The sequence below is a fragment of the Cyprinodon variegatus genome, unplaced genomic scaffold (assembly GCF_000732505.1).
Source record: "Cyprinodon variegatus isolate N-32 unplaced genomic scaffold, C_variegatus-1.0 Scaffold491, whole genome shotgun sequence".
Classification (NCBI taxonomy): domain Eukaryota; kingdom Metazoa; phylum Chordata; class Actinopteri; order Cyprinodontiformes; family Cyprinodontidae; genus Cyprinodon; species Cyprinodon variegatus.
Window position 1 is genome coordinate 136200 of NW_015150944.1, and position 19806 is coordinate 156005.

The following is a 19806-nucleotide window of genomic DNA, read 5'->3' on the forward strand; positions in this document are numbered from 1 at the left end:
TAAAAGTAGGTAATGACAATGTAAAATATTTTCGCCCCAGAAGTCAAACCTGAAATAATTTTGTTCACTATACCTTTTATTTACACAGCATAGATGTTTAAAAATATGCATCTATTTGTTAGCAAAGGCTGCAGGGAATATAGTTTCCTTTATATATAGTTTGTCTTTATTTAGAAAATATGGATGTTTGTGCTCGTTCCTGTTGGAACAGTGAAGATTGACCCTGAGGTTCTGGTGCCTTTTGGCCCCCCCTGAATGTACATTGGTTATTGACTGGGCACCCCTATTAGGATTTTCTGGCTACACCTCTGAGCAAACCCTCTAATTGAATTATTTTTGCTACACTGGAAGATTGGAATATATGCTGCAATAGCCATTTGATCAAAGTGCTTATACCAATTTTATTTTCCCCATGTTTTATTAGACATGAATAGAGTACAAAGATGCAAGAAGGAAGGAAAATATTATTAGCTAGATAATTCACTAAAGATAATTTACTAAATGTGCCTGTAAAGTTTTTGAGCACAGATCTCAATTTATACTTCCTGACCTGCTTTATGAGTCTAGTTCATGAAAAACAACTGAGATATCCCCTGCCCCCGCAAAGAGATGCTTATTGCTGATTTAAAAGAAAAGCAGTGTTGGACTCAAAGATTTCCCCTGAGAGCAGGTTGGTGGGTTACGCATTTCCTTCATTGTGACTGCAGATGCATCACACGTATCTGCTGCTGGTTGTGCAAGCTATGCCTTTTTGGTTAAATAATTCTCTTGGACAGCTCTGAGATATGCAACTTGAAATGCTGCAGAACTCCTTAATATTCTTAGCAGAGGTGTTTCTATATGTGAAATTGATTTGATGTAAAGTGAGGACAGCTGAATTCCTTTATACGAGGTAACCATTGTTGAGTCATTGTTGCCTCCCCTCATTGCAATAATCTGCAAGTTATATCAGCAATTTAGCTTGAGTGCCTTGCAGCTTCTCCATTGCTTAGATGACTTTACAAAATAAAAGTTCAATAATTTTCTTTATTAGACGAGAATAGAGCTAATATCTTTCTTGTAACTTTCTGATGTAAACTTCACCTTTAAGTACGGTAAGTTAAAACCACATACATTGTCCAAACTGCTGTCAACAGAAGTTAATCAAATTAAAGCACATAACCAAGCTTATATGAATAAAATTTTATCTAAAACATAAAAAGATGCTTATAATACAGGAAATTTTACAATATAAAAGAGACAAAAAACACAACAAGGTTTTATTAGGATGTCGATCTCTAGCTTTGTAAAAGACAATAAAAATAGATGGGTTGTTAGAAATCCATGAAATTATCCGGTGATGGAGTGTTGCTTTTCTTTATCCTATATACATGGGCAAGTTGTTACACAGAATAGAAGCCAAGACTCTGAAAGACAGCTCTGGTCTTTTTTTTTTTGCTAAGGAAAATGGAAAAGTTTAGGGATATTCGTTTTGAGTGGTTTTGCAAAAGTTTTCCAAGACTTGCTTTAAATAAACTCAGGTCAGAATAAGTAGGCTTTATAGTATTTTAAAACAGACTTTTTTTTATGCCAGATTTTATAATGGAAAAACTCTTTTGGCAACAGTGGTAAAATATAGTGCACAAGATATGCGTTTGTTACTATACCAATCTATGTATTGCATTATTCATATAATAATTTTTTTTTCCAAAAAGATGCTATGATAACCCCCCCTGAAACCCTCAGAGACCATAGTCTGAGACCATACTTCTAATACAAAAAGAGTATTCTAGCTAATTTTTTGTTCATGATAGAAAAAATAGATACAACACTTTTTCCTATCTAAGCACTAAATTACTTGTAATCTAGAAAAATAAAATCTAAATGCAATTAACACTAGGAAGTGCTGTTGTAATTCTTTCCATGCAAGAATTCAGATATCTATATTCTTTCATGGTTATTATTAGTTTTAGTATTAGGTCTATTCAATAAAGTACAAAACAATTAAAAACTACAAATACAACTTGACATTTTTATACCTTAAGCAGAAAGAAAATGATGTTTTTTGTATCAAGTCTTACCAATACCAAAAAAAATTAAACATAAGCGCTTTTTCTCTTTACCAAAATCACATGTAACCTCCAAAGGAAACAAATTAGTTGGGAAAGTTTTCCTATGTATAATTTAAACTTAGTATTGCGGAGAACATAAGTGAATAAACACCACAACAAAGGAACACACAATACGGGTCAGGAGTAAAGTTGTAGAGAAGTTTAAAGCAGGCGTAGATAATAAAGTTTAATCTTGAGCTTTTAAAATCTCACCAAGCACTGTTTAAAAGATCAAAAGAAAAACAGAGTAGAACACAACTGGAACCTGTGAAGTCATGGCCATTAACTTAAACTAAAATACCAGGAAAGGATAAAATTAATGAAGGAAACAGTTAAGAAGTCGATGGGAACTCTGGAGGCGCAGCAGAGATCCATAGTTCAGGTGTACATTATGTTATTAGGACAAATGTCTTGTGTCCATTTCCCAAAAATAGCCTTCATGGAGGAGTGATTAAGCTTTTTAACTCCTCATTTGCAGGGAGAGCACACAGTTAGGTGAGGTTTGTCGAGTTTTGTCTAGTCGCTGTCGGATGTGATGAAAATGTATGTATTTGGCCAACATCAAGAGATTCTGTCTCCATCTCACCCTTAACAAACCCTGCTGACAGTGAAACATGGTGGTGGGAGCATCATGCTGCAGGGATGCTTCTGTGAGAGTTGATGGGAAAATAGAGGGAGCTAAATACACATCAATCCTAGAAGACTTTAAAAGCAAGCCATTAAGGTTGATGTGCACAGGTTTTTTTCCTCAGCCTGAAATATTTGATCTATTTTGTAAAGAGAAATAGATACAAATATATTGTTTTTTAGATGTACAAGGCTGGCAGACATATACCCCAAAACAATCGCAGCTCTAACTAAAGTAGAAGGTGTTTCTGTTACATATTTTACATATAAGTAACTGGCACATATTTTTAACAAAACAATATTGAATACTATACCTGGTTTTTCATCTGTCTGAGAAAAATCTATCATAAAATTTAAAACATAAAATTCAAATAAAGTTAAATAAATAAAGTTAGCTGTTAATATAGATAGTTGCATCCCTTTCCATGCACTCCTAGACTTAAGAAAGATAGAAGTTTAGATTAAACATAAATGTAGCACCTCTAATTATGCGCAGTCTGGTGCTTTGTTTAATAATAAAAAAAGAATTATATATTTGCTTTAGCACAAAGCAGTAGATTGAAATTCTGAAAGATGCTTGGAAAAAAATGTGGAAAATTACCTATATCAGAATAAAAAATAACATCCATCAACAGACATCATTCAAGAAGCTTACAGACCATATTGTCTTGTTTTACAGAACAGGTGTAAAACTGTCTTTCTGTAAGCTTGGTTTAAGAAGAAATACATCATGGGATCCAGCACACCGCTAATACAGGTCAGCGCAGACGTGATCTGATTGGGTCTTCTCAATAAATCCAAGCTTCCACCTATCTGTTTAATGTATACCACCCTGCAGATGTGATAGGGAGCAAAAGCAAACAGGAAGTTCATCACTACGAGAATGATCATTTTTACAGCTTTGTCCCTCACAGGGCGTCCTTCATGTTGGGTCAGGGTCCTTAGTTTCAAGAGAATCACTATATATGCAATGATAATGGTAATGAAGGGAAGAAGAAAAGCAACCATGGTGGAGATCAGAGCGTTGGATGATGTACTGTTTTCAAGGTACAGCATGTTGCACTCGTCATGGCTCACAGACATATTAGCTGAGGTGTTTTGATGGTGTCTCGAGAAAAGTGATGGAATCATAGACCCAATAATCATAGTCCATAGTATGGCCACAGCAACATTGGCATACAAAGGCTTCCTTACCACCTGAGACCGTAGAGGTAAAGTCACAGCTAACAGCCTGTCCAGACTGATGAATCCCATCAGGTAGATGCTGCAGTACATGTTGAGGTAAAAGAGAAAGCCAGACAGCTTGCAGAGGATAACTCCAAAGGGCCAGTGGCTGTCAGACAGGTGGTAAACTATGCGCATAGGTAAAATAAGGACATAACAGATGTCTGCAATGGACAGGCTTCTTAGGAAGACCTTGGAAGGTGAACTGCTCTTTTGTTGACAGAAGACCCACAAAGCCAGGGCGTTTCCAGGAACAGCGATGGTGAAGATAAGCATGTAGTACATGGAGAGGAAAACATCCCACAGTGACAGAGGTGTTCTGTCTTTGGTTACATCCTCTATGGAAATATTCATAGTTGTCATAATAGCACAGACCAATCTAGTGCAGAAAAAAAAGTGCATAGTTATCTTTCTCAGAACATACAGCTTTCAGTTGTATTAAGTGTTAACATCTGTTGATTTGGTGATTACAACTTACAGCTTATCAGAAACTAAATCCAGTTCCTTTCAACTTATTGCATTAAAATATACCCCAAAAAAGGTCTTATAAGACGAAACTGTAAGCCTATTGAGTGCATGTTTTCTGCAGGTTGGGTAATAGGCCAAGCATGGTACCTAAATGAGTTTCTTGGGTATGGGAGGAGTTTGAGCAAATCCCACCGTCTAAATTTTGCCTTAAATTTGTTCAGACCAATGATGTCTTACAAAAACTCCTCCCACACCAAAGCAAACTCCCACTTAAGCACTGAAGATATCCTCTAGGCTCTCCCTCTGTTTCATTAGGCTTTAACCTCCAATTATGCTATATTATTTGTGCTTTAGGAGCAGGAAGTTGAAACCTTTTCTTCCTTTTCGCTTTTCTAATGGCTGCAATATATCAAAACAAAGCAGTTTGGAAAAGAATGACATATTTAAGATTATGGATGAAATGTATGTATTTTCAATTTATACAAAACCTACACTATGTTGCCAAAAGTATTGAGATGCTCCTCGGATTCTATGCATTTAGGAGTTTCAATTACTTCTATGGCCACCGAGGCATGCAGATACACTCTGTAAATTTGCAAACCAATGGCTGAATCTAGGTTGACTGACAGCAAGAAGAGCCTAACTTACTTGACTGCTCTGTGCTTAGCTTAAATTAGGGTGGGGCATTAGTGACCAGGGTTGGGACCTGGATCCTTAGTTATATATAACAAAACTCTTCATTTTTCCAGAATATAAAGGGCAGTTGCACAATTATATGCTCACGCTTATTAAATAATACACTGAAGATATCTCCTTTCAGATAAAAAAAAAAAAAAAAAACTGCACCCTTCCACAAATAAAGTCTTAAAGATGCCAGGCAAATTCTAAGTGGAGACGTGACCGGGCAACACCAAAGTACTAACCCAAACCCGACAGAACATCTTTGTAATGATGTAAGTCAGCTCGTTCTTTCCAAGATTAATATTCTATCTTAAAAAAAGGTCTAAGAGAGAATTTAGACCTTGAACTGTTCAGTCTGAACACTTAATCCTTAACCTTTTGGGCAGCATTCCCTGAAATACTGATGTTTTTATGGCGTGGAAAATATATTCAAATCATGTATGAAAATTGTCATGTCATTATACTATATGTGAAGCCAAGCATCCAGGCATTTATGGAAATATAATGTTCATTGATAAACTGTGATAATAAAAATTTTCCTTTTTAAGAAAGGGGAACCGCTCTGTTCCTTCTTTTTAGCAAAGTATATTTGTGAGCTTTAAGTATCGCTCTATCTATTAGCCTCTGCCCCAGCTTCACTAATATTTTCTGGGATAAAGGGTGCAATGAAACAGGTCTTTTAGATTAACCCTTTCGTATTATTTGCACATTAATGATAAAAAAAATGCTTAAAACTTCAAGTTATTTGACACATAGAATAAGACACAAAAACATAGGATACAGAAAAATAGCCAAAACTCTAACACTTAACTACATTTAAAGCATTTAGTTTTCCAATCATCCTACCTGTAATCGTTGTTCTAAAATCTGCTCAGCAAGACAAAAGGCTCCCTGTGTTTGGGTGAGGAACTGATAAGGGCACCCAGAAGTGAGAAGTCTAAAAGAGTGGCTTGTGGTGTTTCAACCTTTATACTAGCAGAAACCCACGTGTGAAAATTGCGACGTTAGGCAGGAAGCCAGGAGATTAAAAAAAATCAAAAAACAGAAAAAGGATCAGTGCACTAGAAGCATGCAGGTCTTTATTTGTTTATACAACTCCATCACACTTTTGCCTTTTATTGGTAATTAACATTATGATTTAAAGCTTTACAAAAAGAAAGGGGGAAGAAAACCAAGATATTTACAAAATCTATCTGTGCAAACATATTTGTGTCTCTTTTACATCACTCTCCTAAAGTATTTGAAAAGCATGCATACAAATAAACTTTGGTATGTTAAAAAAAAAACAAAAAACTTTTCTTAGTAGTTAGTTTTGCTGGTATGTACATATGGTTGAAGCGCTTTGTTTTCAGTACAGACCACATAAATGGAAAAACACTACAGAGCTTTTGACCACTGACTTTAGCCACCACAGCAAGAAGAGTATGCAGATTTCATAAAAGTTCATGATTGTTTTTTTAGGCATGAAGTGAGTCAGTATACAACCACTTTGGCAAATAGGCACAATAAACTGAAAACTTTCATTAATGATGACAAGAGCTGATAATCTGTTAAAGAAGCTGGCAGTTCATGTTACTTAAAAAATAAGAAAATACACCAGGAAAACTATGTTAATAATGACTCATCTTTAGATTTTGTATAAACTCTTTAAAGTTTGTTACTTTTTCTGTTCTGAACGTAAGAAATATAGAGGATTAAATATTCTAGTTATTAAATCTTTCTTTCCAAAATTAAAAACATTTACACAATATTTTGATTGCAAATTAACGCTATATTTCCTATTCGTGGCTACAGGAAAAGAATAGATCCATTTTAATTAAATGCCATCATAATTAAAACCTTTCACTTCAACTAGTCAATCTACATTTTTGTTTTAGATACATCAAAATTATAATGCAGATCATTTGGTACACTTTCGATACAGAATAAAAGTCTTAAAAAGTGTACTGATAATAAGAGGAAACATACAGTACGCAAATGCCAGTGTCAAAATATAAACATAGAGTGCATAACTTTAATAATACTTTCAAATAAAAAAAAAAAAGAAAGGAAAAAACAATGTAAAGTATATTACATGGAATAGGTTCGGGTCAACCTGCTGTGCATTAAAGCACATGGAGTGATAATATGTCTAAGTTGTTTCCTTAGCTGCTGTGGTTGTTGGGATGGAGGATTTGCCGCTGCTGCCGTTGTGCGATCTGTAGCTGGTGAAGCTGGGGGTGTGTATGGTGCGGATGCTCTTTCCACCTGGGCCCAACGGTGTGGGAGACAGAGGGGAGGGGGAGAAGGAGGAGGAGGAGGAGAATGAAGAGGAGGAGGAGGAGGAGTGCACTCGACCATTCTGAGTCTGTGAGGAGAACGAGAGAGCTTTACCTGTGTGTTGTGAAGGTGTGGGGAGTTTAAGGGATCCGTTAGACAGTGAGGGGATATGGGATGAGGGTAGGGAACCGGAACGGGAGTTGTGAGAGGACAGGACGGTCTTTGTCGCAGAGGGAGGAGCGGAAGAAGATTGGTTAATGGGATTAGTAGCATCTGAGTTTAGTGCAGACTGGGAGCTGCCTTTAGCAGAGCTAGAATAAAAAGCAGGGATTTTAGAAACGGGAATAGTGGGGGAAGCAGTTTTATGATCCCCTCCCACTCTTTTAGCACTTCCATTAGCCTGCAAACAGATGCCAAAACAGATACTTGTTGTCAAAAAAACAAAAAAATGGTAACACAACACATGTAAGGCAAGGCAATGTTAAAAAAGAAAAAAACAACAACAACAAAAGAAGACAAAAAAAATAAACCTTAAAACTCACATGGACGAACAGTATGGCTGCACATACATTAAAATCAATAAGGCAGAGCTAATAGACACCGAAATAAACACACAGCCAGAAAAATAAGCATTGAACATGAGAAGTTTTTCTCAGTTAATATTTTTTAATGGGCTTGTTGTCATCAAATTTACACCAAATGTGGACAAGCCAGGAAATAAGGCCATAGATAAAGTTATACGGAGGGCCAGTACCATGAGATGTTTTTGAAGAAAATGCATTTATCATAACATAGTGTTGCTAGCAGCAACACCAAAAGTTAAACTTTGCTCTAGTCAGATTATTTCCTCTCTCCAACATGATATATTGCATTTGTATGTCATTTGTCTGCAATCAGGTTTAAAACAAACAGAAGTGGGTGTGAATTTTGTTTGTTGTCGCTTGAATTCTCTTCTGCAGTTTATCGTTATGACGACAAAACCTCAAAGCTGGGTGGAATCTCAGTTTAGGAACGGAAATTTGGCAGTATTGGTATAGTGTCTAAATTTATTGAAGCAATCCTTCTGAGTAGGATCTCCAAATGTATTAAATCGACCAGTTTTTTGTTGAAATCCAAGTTAGGAACTGCCGTTTTTATTTTTGGCTTTGAGGGGCTTATTACCAAATACAGACAAAAAAATTCCTGTTTTATATGTTTTTTTTTTAGATGCAAGAAAAGTTTTTGGCAGGGTAAACCATCAAAAGCTATTTACAAAATCAATCTAAAAAGAGGTACCTAGCGATTTGGTGCTGCAGGCGTTTGACAAAAAAGTAACTTAGCCACATTATCCCTGTCAATGTGTCAGATGATGAGGACATATTTATAAGTGTTATAAACCCAGCCTAAAACTCTGGCTTGGCAGTTTGGATTCTGCACAATGAATGTAAAACTGGCTCTATTCAGAGTGCATTGCACCCCTCTTTGCATTGCTCAACTCTGGACAAGATATAAGAAAGACAGTATGTGAAGGCTGCAGGTGGCCTAGTGATTATTTCTAAAGGAAATCAAGATGGACTAGTCTTTTATAAACACCAGAGCGAATACTATAAATACACGTTTTCATCACTTAACTAAACCAGTATAAGGAAATGATACCGCTGTCCCTCACAAGTGTCAAATGTAGCACCAGCCAGTGCCACACTCGAAACTACATGAGTATGGCTACATTACTGCTTTTAAGGGTGAAGACCATAACCACTCAATTGTGTTCACTCAAACAATCAAGGTTAAAAGAAGTCTCTGTAACAAATGCAATCAATATAGCATTTTTTGACTGCTTCACTGTAATTGTCTTCAGCCAGACTCTCATTCAGACCCACTGTAATGTTGACCAACAGGATATCCTTCCGGCCCATAGCCATAATCAGTTATAATTTACTTTGGAGGAAATTTGAAAAGTTTGTGTAGGAACAAGATTAATTTACAATAGGGAAATTAGAGGGGGAGTGGCGGCCTAGGGGTTGGGGTACTGCGCTTGGAATCCATAGGTTCTGAGTTCAAGCCCCACTCCAACAGACGGCCACTCTGGGTCCCTGAGCAAAGACCCTTAACCCCACATGGCTTCCCGGGTGCCGCACAATGGCAGCCCACTGCTCCCCAAAGGGATGGGTTAAATACAGAGAGTTAATTTTGTTGCTTTGTACTTGTGGCAATGTAATTCTATTCTAGTTTAGTTAAGAATCTAAATCAAATTTGTTGCAAGGGTTTAGTTTTGATTTTTATATGTGTGAATTGTTTGGGTTTGTACAGGCATCTGATGTGTTTTTCAATCCATTAGCCTTTTTAGGAAACATTAACTGAAGAAAACATGGTGAAAAGTTCAACACTTATTTTTCCTGCTCTATACGAAAGTTCTTTTTTTTTTTTTTTCCAAGTACTGAGAGACACATTACCAAGAAAGTAAACACTGCAAGAGTTAGAGAGCCCAATGGCAGAAAGGAGTGTCTCTGTGTTAGCGGGAATGTTAGGCATCGTGAGAGGCTGTTAGAGAAAATTGAGAAGGCAAAGATATATAAGAACTGGAGTGAACAGAAAAAAAAAAAAATATATATATATATTAGGATTTTGAAGGGATGCAGCAGAGAGGAGAAACCATGGATTTGTACTTTACTGAACTGATGGTGCAATGTGAGTAGGTTATGTCAAGCTCCTGGTGGTAAGAAAACGTATCACCGTGGGGTTAAGGAAAATGAGCAGCGATGTTGGGTTTGAGCAGAGTTGCATAATAAGAAGGGACGAGCCAAAAAAAAAAAAAAAGAAAAAAAAGTTAAATCTGTATTTGGACATTCCCAGAAGAATCGGAGGGTTTGGCAACACTGTTTTAGGAACTCAGCTGTGAGGGAGAACTGGAGATGTGATGACAACTCAGATGATGACAACACAAGAATCCACTTTTCTTTGCCTTTCTCCATTTTTTTTTTTTTTTTTTTGAATAGCCACCAACACAGTGAAAACCATGAGCAGTGTGGACATGCAGAAGCATACAGTACAGTGATGTTATGGGGTAACAGTCAGGAGTCAAACATGCCTTTGTGTCTTTGCAGATTCGAGATAAACAAGAACAGATCCACAGTGTCCATTGCTGTGACTTTAATTTGTATTTTTCACAAGTGATATCTCACAGCTTAGCCCCTCCCGCCTGCCTTTCCCATAACGTTTCATGCTTTCAGTAACCTCTGATCTTAATTCTGCTAGTCTCTGGGAAAACCCTACAGTAAAACTACCTGTCGAAACTGCCTCTGAGCGTCCTGCAGTTTTTGCTGTTTTCCGGCTTTGTCAGTAGTAGCCGGCGACTGTCTGGGCTTCGCAGACATAGGGACCGGCATCCGACTAGTAGGGGAAGCAGCATTGGTGTTCTGCAAGGGGATCCAAACGAAAAACAAAACAAGAAATAAAAAAAGGGTAGAAAAAAATACAAACCAAACAGGAAGCATCAGAAATCTAAACATGGGGAAAAGTTGAACACCTAAAAAACATAATAACAATATTCAACACCAGTGACAGACCATGCATCCAGAAAAACCATAAACCTCCAAGTCAGTATACATGTATAGGGCATATAGGGCATGCAGTTGAGAATAAGGAAGAAACGACCATCGTGACGATGCCTCTGATGATCAGTGCACCACTTGCTGAAACCCTCAGAGTTTTAGCAATTAACTGCAGGAGAAAGTTGCTAGTCAGACACCCAACAAAAAGACCACCCCAATCATGTCATCATGATTTCATCGTAGCAGAGAGCCACAGGGGTTGGTTCCAACATTTCTGAGCACCTGGAAAGGGGATTAATGACTCTGTAATTTCAGTGGTTAGGGCTGGAGTGAAGGTAGGTTGGAAAGTGAAGAAGAAGGACCCAAACTCTCCTGGACCAACAATAGCTAGAGAGAGACCTGTTGCATGGTGGTGGGCACACTGAGCACAGTGTTGGCGTTGTTGGTGGTTGAAGGTGCGACAACAGGGCGAGGAAGGATCTGGGGTTTGGTCTTCTTCTGCAACGAACCTTTGCTGGCCAATTTAGGCCCATGCGCTCTAGAGGTAGGAAGAGAGGAAGACCTCTTCAACCCAATTAGATCTGAGTCTTTTCCAGTTTCTGACTTGTCTTCTGTGCTGACTGGCTCCTCTGGAGAGCATGGTCCCATTTCATTAATAGTAGTTTCCAGCTGTTTGATAGTTTGCTCAAGACTGTTAAGAGTCTTGTAAGTGTTCTTTCGGATCTCATTAGTTCTGCAAAGAGCGTCTGAGTTCTGGTCTTTCTGTATGACAGAAACGGATCCCTTGGTGGTCTCTGCAAATGATTTTGAGCGTGAAATCTCAAATCTCTTAGCTTCCTTGTGGTGCCGTACTGTGCCATCAGATTCTTCCTCATCTTCATACACCACAACCTGTAAAGTTTTCTTTCCAGATTTGCTGCCTGTGCGAATTGCTTGTGTTAGAGCAGCAAATTGTTTCTTGGGGAACTTAAACTTGAATTTCTTCTTCCCATCTTGTTTGGCATCTCCATTTGTCTCTGTGTATCCTCCACCATCTGTTAGTTCCGATATTGAAGATGCAGATGAGGATGATGATCCGGTGTGCTCCACAGTACTCTTCGTGGAGGTGATTTTTTCATCTCCCACTAACTCTGCATCTCCATCTTTCACCTGCGACCCAGTGCTCCTCTCTGTGTCTGACTCTTCACTCTCTTCATCGATGCGCTCCTCTGCAAGCATTCTCTCCAGTTCTTCCTCGCATTCAAATATGGTGGACAGACGCTTGTAAGCTGAGCGGATATCCATCGGCTCATTAAAAATGATGATGACAGGCTTCTTATTAAAGCCATTATCCTGTGGCTCAGTGGAATTGACTGTGGGGTTAGTTTTGTTTGAAGCACTGCCAACAGTAACTGTCTGGACACTACCTTTCTTGGCACTGACCAGTTCCTGGTACTCACCACAAGACAGCGGCTGAACCTTTTTGTTAGTGATCATAAATGCAATGTCAGGTGGTGGGGGCGGTTCTTCTCCAGGTAAGTCAGGGCTAAGACCAGTTCCATCATCGCTATCTTCAAAGTTTACTTGAGGTAAATCATATTTGCCACTTGCAGTCTTTCTAGGTGGAGGAACTTTAGGAACCTCTTTTACAGGATTGCTTGTTGTAGTTGATCGTTGCTCATGCTTTGTATTTTTAATTGAGGAAACATGCTCTGATGAAAGTTTGGTTTTCTTTTCAGTGTTTGTTTTGTTGAGTTTCTTTTCCTTCTGTACTTCTGCACTAGTCTTCAAGGACTCTGCACGTTTAACTTGCTTTCGTGGCAGTTTGAATCCGTTGAGTCCAGTGGGTTTAGGTGATATCGGTGGAGGTGTTACAGACGAAGGTGATTTTGGTGGTGGAGACATGGGCTGCATCTGCTCTTGCTGCCATGCAGAATTGTCATTAGCATTGACATTTGACACCTGTGTTAGAGGCTGTGAGGGCTCCTTGTGTTCTCGGGTGTCTTCAAGTCCCGATGGAGGTGGTTGATCTTTTGGAATCTGTCCCGTCACGTAATATATGACCTGTCAACATGAAATTCAAAGTACTGAATAACATTCAAACCCTTTAAACTCTAGCATGAATATTAAGTAAATTGGAACTAAAGGTTTTACATACCCCTGGACTCTGTCTTGTAGTACTGTTCCCATTTTCATCTGTATCTGGATCTTTATCTTCTCGACTTGGGTCTGAGCTCTGCTAGGACAATGTGTGAGGGAGTAATATTATTGTGCAACTTGTGTAACAGGTTGCAACAGGTCAACTTTAAATAAATCTAATATCATCTTTAGATCATTGAAAGTACTATATTCCTTTGATTCACATTACTTTTTTACACAGTGGGGGAAGTGCTAATTGTGTATGTTTGCTCTAACATGGAAATAAACTGTCTACTTTATATTTGTACTGCAGTTATATTATAAGAGATAAAAACATTAACCCAAAATCCTTAATTACATAACAATGCATCTTAAAGCCATTAACTAAATAGGTATTTTGTTCACATAAAATGGTATCCGTACCTGCTGGAGTTCAACAAAGCCTTTTAACCTGCTATTAATTGATATCAGGTGTGTTAAAGCTGGGAACATTTCTAAAACATGCAGGCCATTGTACCTTGAGAGCCAATTGTAGCTTTTTAAGAGCTTGCACTCAAAATTCCACTTAGCAAGTAAGAAACTCAGCCATTGTTAAATATAAAGGAGTGGACAATATTCCACTTACATCTTTCTTATTGAACTATTTCTAAGAAATTCTTCACATCAATCAATACATGTTTGATTTCTTAAGCAAATATATCTGGCATGTAGTATGGATACAATCCATCTATTAGATTTTAAAAACATCCCATAATTCCTTCAATAAGCTTTTCAATACTTATTTTTTCCTATATTACAACCATGAATATAATGATTATTTGTTCTCCGTTAGCCACCCTTTCTACCAGTTAAATTATTGACAATACCTCTACAAAACTAAACCTTTTAATTGCTCTTGCTGGAAAACATGTATTTTCTTGAGAACAAGTTTTGTCAGCATTATAGAGAATGTATTTTGATTGAAAATAGGTGTGGAGCTTGGAAAAGCAAACTGAGGTAAAGTTGTGCAAGGATAGAGAGATTGGGAAGTTATACTTGAGAAATTAAGTGTGGGAGGAAGAGCATGCAAAGTGGCCAGAGTGACCTTTGGTGAACCAAGTCTGCAAAAACACATTTTGTCCATAAATGTGAGGTTTAAGAATGCTGGTTATCCAAATTGTCAAGAATATGAAATCATTTTCTAATAATTGTTTTCTTTCCTTACACTTTTGTCTTTTATATACTTTTATTTGATTTTTCTCTGAACAATTGTCATTAAAAAAAGACACAAGACAGTTGAATTGCCCATAACATACAAGGTATATTACAGGTCTTTATTGATTGGGAGAAAAAGACAAGAGTTAAATCAGTCTTGACATAAGTAACACAAGACACACCAGCACAATTTTATGCAGACTTAATCCTGAAAAAAAAAATCCAAAGCTTTGAAAAACAAAAGGAAGAAAATAAAGCAGCAAGGAAAGGAGTTTTGTGCTGAAAGTTGCTATAGATTTCTTTGGAGCCAAAGCAAGAGAACATGGGTTGTAGAAGTGTTGGGACACAGGCAGTTAGTGCATCACACAGCTGGTGGAGGCAGGCAGTTAGTCGGGCAGCTGCACGGCGGCACACGTGTTACCTTTTTGTCTTTGAGGGGCAACAAATTCCCTGGTCTTAGCTCTTTGATTTGGGGTTCAATTCGATTGGTGGGTTCAACCAAATTTTTTTTCTCTACATCCTTAACTGTGCACTTCTGGAAAACCTGAAGGTTGGAAACAAGTCAAAGGGACATGGGGACAAAGATTTTCAGGACGGGATGCAGACTTTATGCACCGCAGCCACAGCTGTAGCAACTGTTGACATGTGACAAGGAGGATCCTTTGTTTTTCTGCATCCGTCAGCAGCCAGCTCTTGCCACTCCAAATAAATCAACCACCAAAGCGATAGGCAAAAGGACCCCCAGTGTGCATAAATCAATAAGCCCACCTCACATGTTAGCCAGGATATGTATGAGTGCGAGTTTGAGTGTTTACATGCATCTAACCTGAAGTTCGGCCATGATCTTGTCCCCTTCGTCCTCCTCTTCTTTGTTAACAGAAGCAGTGATAGGAGGAGGTGTGATAGGTTTCGGCTTGGTCTCCGGAGGAACCTTACTGGGCTTCAGCTGAGGTGATGGAGGAGGAGCATGATCCTCAACTTCCTGTGAGGGTAAATTAATCCAATCCACAGTAAAGCAGCAACAATGATTAAAGGTTTCAGGCCGGTGTTCTAATTATACAAGTTAGCATGTTGCATGATAATGACAGAAACTTGAAAAGGGAAGCATTAGGTTTTCTTTAATGTATATATTCTTAGCACATGCACAGAGCCTAAAGAGAATGTCATCATGTTTACAACATGATCCATACTTAGTTCAATGACATATTAACTACTTAATACCAACCTGGGCTGAGATGCTCTCCTTCCGAGCTGTATACACCACCTCTCCAGAACGTGTGGTAGTCATGCCTGAGCTCGAGCTGGAGAAGTTTTTTCTTGGAGGAGGGGGTGGTGGAGACTTGTTTGATTTGTCAGACCCCTGTTTAGGGAAATTGTCTGTGACTGCTGGCTTAAATGCAGTCTTTGGGGATGCTGGCTTCATGGATTTCTCCGTTAAAGGTTTTGGAAGTCTATCAGACCCCTTCTTGGCAGGTTTTTCTACTCTAGGCTCCTCTGCAATACACATTATTCAAAAATATAAAGCTTAGTAAGTTATTATTAAGCATAAAATGGCACAAAGTCTTTGTGTGTTCGTTTCATTTGTACCTGCTGGTGACTCAACCGGGCTGGTAATGTCTCTCTGCTCTATTATACCAGCAGAGGGCATCATTTGGCCTTCCTCAACTTCTAAGTTTGGAATTCCCTTCATCATATTGGCCTGGGCCTCTTGAAGGATCTTGTCAAACTCTTTGCCATCATAGTGACCCATATTTTGCCTCCTCTCTTCCCATTCCTTCTCAGCTGCCTACAAGTTTTAAAAAAGAAGATAGAAAAGTAAATCTTCAAAAAAAAAGAAGTAACTAAAGACCTTTAGTTATTAGTTATCTGACCAAATAACTGATTTGATTTAAAGTTTCTAGATATCTAGATGTAGATAGCCAGATGGGTAAATTAATGCCTAGATAAGGTATCCTGCAAAAGTATTTAATTTCCTTGAATGTTTTAACATTTAACATGTAGAAACCGCTGAATTTTATGTGACAGACGAAAAACAGTGCATTATTGCTAAGTCTTGCAAGACTGCAAGTCTTTTGGGGTTTCTAAAATTACAGCACTTAGAGATTGATATTTCAGCTCACTCTTATGGACAAAAGCCTTAACTACAGTCTGATTGGACAAAATGTATATTTATACTTGTTTTACGTCTTCTGTTTATACCTCAATTGTGATTTGCAAATTGTAAATTTGACTACTTACAGATTTGTTTTAGAAACAACTGTTTTCACCAGTCTCTCAATAAGACAAAGCTGATATGTGGTTCTATGCAGGTTCTCAGGAGTTACCATGGGTTTCTGTTTCTCTGTAATTAATGCTATCTTTGCCTAGCCTGTCAGTTTAGGTGGATAGCCATTTCCTGGTAAGTTAGCAGATCTGCTAAACTTCTTACATTGTTCAGATAATGGATTGAAATATAGCTTGGGAAGTATTTAAAGATTGGATGATTTTCTACATTTATCCCTGACTTTTCTGCTGCTTTTCTTGGTTTCCCTGAAGCTTTTGTTTAATCAATATACTTTAATCTATACCTTTTTAAAATAGCTGTACTGTATTTATAGTTAAATTAAATGACACATTTAGTCTACACTTGGCTGCACAAAATTTTAAGTAGGGCTATATAAGTAACAGAAGCTTTAAAATAAAAGCATTTCTTATGAAAAAAACGGCTATTCTTTTATTTTTTTTTTATTTACAATTATGAACCACTTTATGTTCCTCTGTAGCATAACCCCCCACCCTCCTGAAAAAATACAATGAAGTCTGTGGTGTTAGGTGAAAAATGGGGTACGAGTATTTTGAAGATACACATTGAAAAATAAGAAAATAGCCACGCATACCTCTATGGACATAACTCTGTTTTTGCTTTTCTCCTTTGTGTTCTGGAGCTCCTCTATTATGAGATTCTGCGGAGGAGCACCGTTGCCATTGTTCACAAGATTCCCATGAATCTTCTTCAGACGAGCAGGACTCTGTGAGTCCATGATGGCCCCTTTTGGAGATTCCCGGTCTTGAGGTTTACTCAAATTGGGACTTGGAATCTGAGTGGGGCTAGGAGTGAGGGGAGGACTGGGCTGAGTTGTGAGGGTGGCAGATTGCTGGGACTGCTGAATGAGAACTGGGGAACTCTGGATATGATGGATGACTGGCGGGGAAGAGGGCATCACCTCGGACCTGATGGTGGAGCTCTGTGGCTCTGTTGGAGCTGAAGAGGGGACGAGCTGGGCTGAAGCTGATGTAGCTTCTGAAGTGGCTCCTGCAGCTGTTGTATGGCTGTTACCCAATGGGACATTAATGGAAGGATCACAGCCTTTCTGAGAACCCTCAGTTGCATATCTGCAGAGGGAGTGAAATTATATTTGATACAGATCATACAGAAATTATGTTTAAAAACACTAGGATTAAAATAAATGCAGTGAAAGATGTAAGCTATTTCTTTTTTAAAGATACAACTTATTGATGAGCAAAAAGCCAAGACCAAGTTAGGCATGTATGAAATATTCAAATGGATACAAGGTGTTCAGAGTCCACTAGATTCGCTTGCTGGTTCAGTAAAGGTGATGAAAGAAAATCAAATTGGATGCCAGATTCTTCTGTTCACACAGTATCACCTCTGATAGCATGAAGGCCGTATAATCAAGTAGCATTATCTCCCACGTCAGGCTCATGTGAGCAGCTCTGTACAGGCCTTTTCCATTTCATTTTAAATTGTCCCCTTCAGACACTTAGCATATATACTCCTGGAACACCTGTTCACCTGATCCCTACTTTAGCTGCGTTTTTCCTCCTACCTTCTCAGGCTGCTGAGAGTCTCGGTCAGGCTCTTGACCCGCTTTAGCATGCTGTCGAGTTTGTGAGGCTCCTCCTTCAGAAATTTAACAGCCTCCACTTCCACTCTGAGCACAGCCCGCATTCTGGTTTGCAGGGATGGGAACTCTCCTGAAGTGTGAGAACAACACAAACACTTTTTAATCTTTTGTATCAAATGTTTGTAGAAATATTACTAAGCATGTACATAGCCCCACCTAAGCAGTGACTTTCTCTTAGGGCTACAACAATTGGTTCTCAAGGTCGTGATTAATCGATTATTGTAATAATCAATTAATAGTTAACTGGAGTTTAGAGACTGTTTTTATATATATATATATATATATGTATATGCATTTAAGAAAAAAAAGTTTTTTCATCTGTCAATATATTCTATCCAGAACTCCTCAAGTGGAATTGTTTTAGCTTCACCTGGTTTAATTTCGTAGAAGTCTTCCATAAGGAACCTTTGGCAATCCGATTATTAATCGAAAAAATAATCGCCAGATTAATCAATTTGTAAAATAATTGTTAGTTGCAGCCCTAGTTTCAATGTAACATATTACCATAGTAACATACGTCATATGTTAACACAACACATCTCTGTTCAGCTGAACTCTTTGCTATGTCAAGGCATTGAATGTCAATGCTATAAGTTTTAGTTCAGTTCAGTTCATTTCTGTAAAATAGGCTCCCAATTTATTGCAGTCGATTTTTGTGTAGATTAGTTTCTTTAATTCAGTTCCATATAAACTAATTTTGATGAAATTCAGAGCCATACAATTCAGTTCTGTTTGAACTTGATCACTGTAGGTCAACTCAATTTGATTATTTTTACTTGAGCTCTTTTCAACTGAATCTAGTTGAAATCAAACACATTCATTTAGTTCAACAGAAGATAGCAAGTTACCAAATTAAATCCAACTGCCTAGAGCCCAGTTCAGTCTAATTCTAGATCAGACTGGAATCCAGTTACAGTTCAGTCAATCCAACGATGAATACCCTGCATATTTATAATAACCCTGTTGGTTTCAGACTTTACAATCGTTTTAAAGAAATGTCATTCTACAATCTTAATTTTTTTTTATTTCTGATGCTTATTAAAGTCCAAATTTTTAAAAGTTACCATACCAGACTAACGATGTTTTAGTTTTTACCCCTACTGCTAAATCTGACAGCTTATCACTCTGTTACAGCTTATGCTAAGATTAAAAGAAACAACAATAATTAGTTTATTTTCGAAAAAGGAAATATGTCCTTCATTTTACCTTTAAGGCCTGTCAGTGACTCTCCCACCTTCCTCAGATTAACTGCTCCCTCCTCCACATCCTTTAAAGTCACCGCCTTGGTTGCTGTTGCCGAGGCCTTTTGCAGAGACCCTACGTATTGCTCGAGCTCACTAAAGAAACAGCGGGAAAAAAATGGAGTTCAAATTTTTAAAGAAATACTTTTTTTTCTTCATACAGTGTGTGAAAATATATATTTTTATTGTAACAGGAGGGACAACAAAAGTCTCAGCTGTTTAATTCTGCAAAATAATAAAAATAATGCAGAATATGCATATAAAACATTACAAAAGCCAGGGGCAAGGTGTAGTATTTCATAAACTAGAATGGGGGAACAGAGGTTGGAGTGATAACAGAAAGTAATAAAAAAAAAAAAAAAAATTCGAACTGTAAATTTACAGTCATATGTTTATATTACTGTTTATATACCGGTATATATATATATATATTTGTATATATATATATATATATATATATATATATATA

The 19806-nt window shown here is 37.7% G+C and overlaps 2 protein-coding genes across 12 annotated transcripts in view; both read right to left on the bottom strand.

The window, feature by feature from the left end:
• Window positions 1-2909: 2909 nt before the first annotated feature.
• On the bottom strand, window positions 2910-6019 carry LOC107094578 (uracil nucleotide/cysteinyl leukotriene receptor-like). Its single transcript, XM_015390288.1, has 2 exons — window positions 5937-6019; window positions 2910-4320 (listed from the first exon to the last, which is right to left on the bottom strand). The coding sequence occupies exon 2, from the start codon at window positions 4302-4304 to the stop codon at window positions 3369-3371; it is 936 nt and encodes a 311-aa protein (XP_015245774.1). The 5' UTR covers window positions 4305-4320; window positions 5937-6019; the 3' UTR covers window positions 2910-3368.
• A 123-nt stretch (window positions 6020-6142) lies between these two features.
• The window catches only part of kiaa1217 (KIAA1217 ortholog), a 126726-nt gene continuing 113062 nt past the window's right edge, over window positions 6143-19806 (bottom strand). For 4 of the 11 annotated variants that reach the window (XM_015390277.1, XM_015390281.1, XM_015390280.1 and 1 more), the window contains 11 exons: window positions 19303-19433; window positions 18019-18166; window positions 17068-17563; window positions 15779-15977; window positions 15417-15685; window positions 15018-15173; window positions 14613-14735; window positions 13017-13097; window positions 11279-12922; window positions 10613-10756; window positions 6143-7749 (listed from right to left, as the gene is read on the bottom strand). In XM_015390277.1, coding sequence (XP_015245763.1) covers window positions 7222-7749; window positions 10613-10756; window positions 11279-12922; window positions 13017-13097; window positions 14613-14735; window positions 15018-15173; window positions 15417-15685; window positions 15779-15977; window positions 17068-17563; window positions 18019-18166; window positions 19303-19433 — 3919 coding nt within the window. In that variant the 3' untranslated portion in view covers window positions 6143-7221. The remainder of the gene's footprint in view (window positions 7750-10612; window positions 10757-11278; window positions 12923-13016; window positions 13098-14612; window positions 14736-15017; window positions 15174-15416; window positions 15686-15778; window positions 15978-17067; window positions 17564-18018; window positions 18167-19302; window positions 19434-19806) is intronic. The other 7 variants (XM_015390286.1, XM_015390287.1, XM_015390276.1 and 4 more) reach the window with 6 other exon arrangements.

Excerpts from the sequence above, each read along its gene's own strand:
- LOC107094578 (XM_015390288.1), bottom strand. The coding sequence starts at position 4,304 with ATGACAACTATGAATATTTCCATAGAGGATGTAACCAAAGACAGAACA.